The sequence below is a fragment of the Hermetia illucens genome, chromosome 4 (genome assembly GCF_905115235.1).
Source record: "Hermetia illucens chromosome 4, iHerIll2.2.curated.20191125, whole genome shotgun sequence".
NCBI classification, from domain to species: domain Eukaryota; kingdom Metazoa; phylum Arthropoda; class Insecta; order Diptera; family Stratiomyidae; genus Hermetia; species Hermetia illucens.
The window spans coordinates 141,222,780-141,225,674 of NC_051852.1; the positions used below are offsets into that span (position 1 = coordinate 141,222,780).

Genomic DNA, 2,895 nt, shown 5'->3' on the forward strand with positions numbered 1-2,895 from the left:
GTACCGTTACGGTCTTGTGCTCTAACCTGACCCTGATTCAATATAGATTGTTGCGCCAACGATTATTATTATCATTTCGAGGGAGTCGATTCTGATGTACATACTTTTGGCTCAAAGTAAAATTAAAAGCAACTCTTTCTAAGGAATTAAATGATTTATTAGACATTCAGGATTCACATTCAATACAGTTGACCTGTGTCTTGCAACACACAGGGACAGGCAGGGGATTCAGTTTCATTCTTATTCGATATAGAGTTTAAATTCGGGGCTCTTCCATCGCAACCTTAGGTTTGCTATAAGTCGCATCGTAAAAAAGTAAAATATCTCCACAAAGCTTAGAACAGTCATGCCTAAAAACAAACCCAGAAGGCCACCGCAGGAAGCTAGGAAATCTGTTGTGCTATAAAGCATGGAACGTTGTATTCCAATAAAATTTTGATGTCTGAAGTAAATTGAAAAGCGGCCCATTTGGAGTCTACAAAATTTGTGTTTATTAAATTTGAGAGGCTCGATAACAGGAGCAATTTTACCCTGAATTTTCGATCATGTAATCTGTGTCCCTTAATGCACGAAGTAATTCCTCGTAATAAAGTTTGGTCTCACCAATTTCCACCTCGTATTTTAAGGATGTGCACGCTGGTAGACAGTTGCAGCTTGTGAAGTCCTTCGACTTTCCTGACAGTTCAAACTCAAATTCATTTCGCAACAGATCATCCTCAGCTTGGTAATAGCATGGTATATCAGCCGCTTGACAGATGGGCATATCTTTGGTGTCTGGTAAAATGGAAAAGAAAAATTTGATGAAGGACCAGTTTCTGAGGAATTCCAGATATCAGAAACTCACGTGGCATTGAAAATTTCACACAATTGCATTTTGCGTAGGTATAATTGGTCAAACACTCGAAAGCGCATTTATCTTGAGAGTATGTTTTGAAGAACCGGAGATAGCGTTCATCGGCGAAGAAGCAATGCCGACTAGAAGAAAAAGGTTACTTAGTAGTGATTCAGCGAAACAGAGGCTTACCTTTGCCATGGCGAGTCTCTGAGGTTATCCGAAGTTGTTATTAGGCTCGGTTTGATTATCATGCCAACATCTTTACCGAATGAACCTCGAATATATTGCTTGTGAGCAGCAGGGAACTCATCAGGTGCTAACAGCTGCAACTGAAAAAATTAATCAGGACACAATTTCGAATGAATGAAGCATTGACCACGCAAACAAAATGTTTTCTTTAACCTACACTGAATCCTTCTACCGCTCCTCGGCATAGATAATCAATGTCAGCGAGAAGACCTTGTATAGCCAGGAATATGCCACCTTTCTTACCAGAAATTCGAGCTCGTTGAGGGTATACAGTCTCCTCGTCAGTGTTTTTGGCGTAGCCTTCAGACAAACTCCAGGTTGACTTCTTTTGCACCTCACCCGCGAATGTAAAGTTTTCAAAACTGAGGATTGAGTTGCCTTATGTTTTAGCTGTACAGGTTCATACGAATAAGTTTCTTATTACCTTGGATAACGCAATAACTCCGATTGGTGGATTCCGTTAAACTGATGGCATACCCCTAAATCTGTAAAGACAGTTGTGAAGTATCCGTCTGGGAAAAATATGCATACATTGAACTTCAGAAAGGGCACAGTGTAGTTTATAGTTGGTGCAAGTGATGCCATTACTTCCAGCACATCGATAGGGCTTGCGGTTTTCCGGAACTTCAGACGGTTCACCAGATCTATATCACATATTTGAGAGAGCGTTTGCAAATACTTATAGCTGAGACAATATAGTCCAAAAATGAAAACTAAACTTCAAGTCAATAAAAACGACATAGAGTAGTAAGACTTACTCAGTGCTGGAAAGATTGTCAAATTTGTCTCTGCTCGGATTGTAGATAACATTATGAAATGCTTTTGTAAAATTGAATGTTCCATTGACAGTCCTACTCTCGGGACATACGACAACTGAAGGAAATGGTATTTCGCTAATAGGCGTTGATTTTTCATTGAAAGTTACAATAACCGGTGTTGACTTCCATGTGAGTAGTATATGTAAAATCAATCGAGAACAAAGAAATATTGCGCTGAGAAATACAAGTATCCAGATTAACCTGAAAAAAAATATGAGACGTTTTTGAATTGTCTATTTGGGCACATCGCCACCGCGAACCTGGCGCTGCTGCATTCAACAGCCGCAGAAACAGATGGCGGACTGTCATGAGACTGGGGTGACAAATGCTAACGATGAGATTTGTTAACAGTCCTATCCGCCGACCCACAAAAACTGATAACATTGAATATGTATTAAATTAATTTGTAGTGATATAGTTTTAAGTATATTAAATGTGAATAAACGTCTGCTGAACCAATACCAACAGCTCTACTACCAAACCCTATCTCCACTTTCACGTGGTGATCGCTTGGAGGTGTTCCTTAACGAAAACCTGCAGACGAAGAAGGATGAATGCGAGTCTTTCGCGCCTAACAACGGTACAAATTGTACCAACTGGGCCTCCCGGTTTGGGGTTGGCTAGGGCTGACAACCCTTCACGGAAAAAACTTCATTGCGAAGCCACAAAAGCCTCAGAATGAATTGACTATACAACGACGAACCCGGCAACGACAATGGAATAACGATTTTCGCATTTTCTCATGGAACGTGCGCTCCCTGTACAGAGATGGAGCTGCCAAGCAGCTAGCCGATACCCTGTCTCAATATAAGACTGATGTGACAGCGTTACAGGAGGAGTGTGGGCTGATGTAATAGCGTTGCAGGAGATGCGTCGGACAGTGACCGGTTTCCCGGAGAAGTTTCACTACACCATATATTATAGTGGCCATCCAGTAAACCATGTGCTCGTCAGTCAGTTAAAATATGAAACCTGCTGTCATCGGCTATGCAA

General features: G+C 41.0%; 1 protein-coding gene across 1 annotated transcript; it reads right to left on the bottom strand.

Moving 5' to 3' along the window:
* Positions 1-240: 240 nt before the first annotated feature.
* Positions 241-1,919, bottom strand: LOC119654109 (pickpocket protein 28-like). Its single transcript, XM_038059272.1, has 7 exons — positions 1,843-1,919; positions 1,509-1,728; positions 1,242-1,446; positions 1,025-1,164; positions 845-975; positions 531-774; positions 241-475 (listed from the first exon to the last, which is right to left on the bottom strand). The coding sequence occupies exons 1-7, from the start codon at positions 1,892-1,894 to the stop codon at positions 241-243; spliced, it is 1,227 nt and encodes a 408-aa protein (XP_037915200.1). The 5' UTR covers positions 1,895-1,919.
* Between the last annotated feature and the right edge of the window lie 976 nt (positions 1,920-2,895).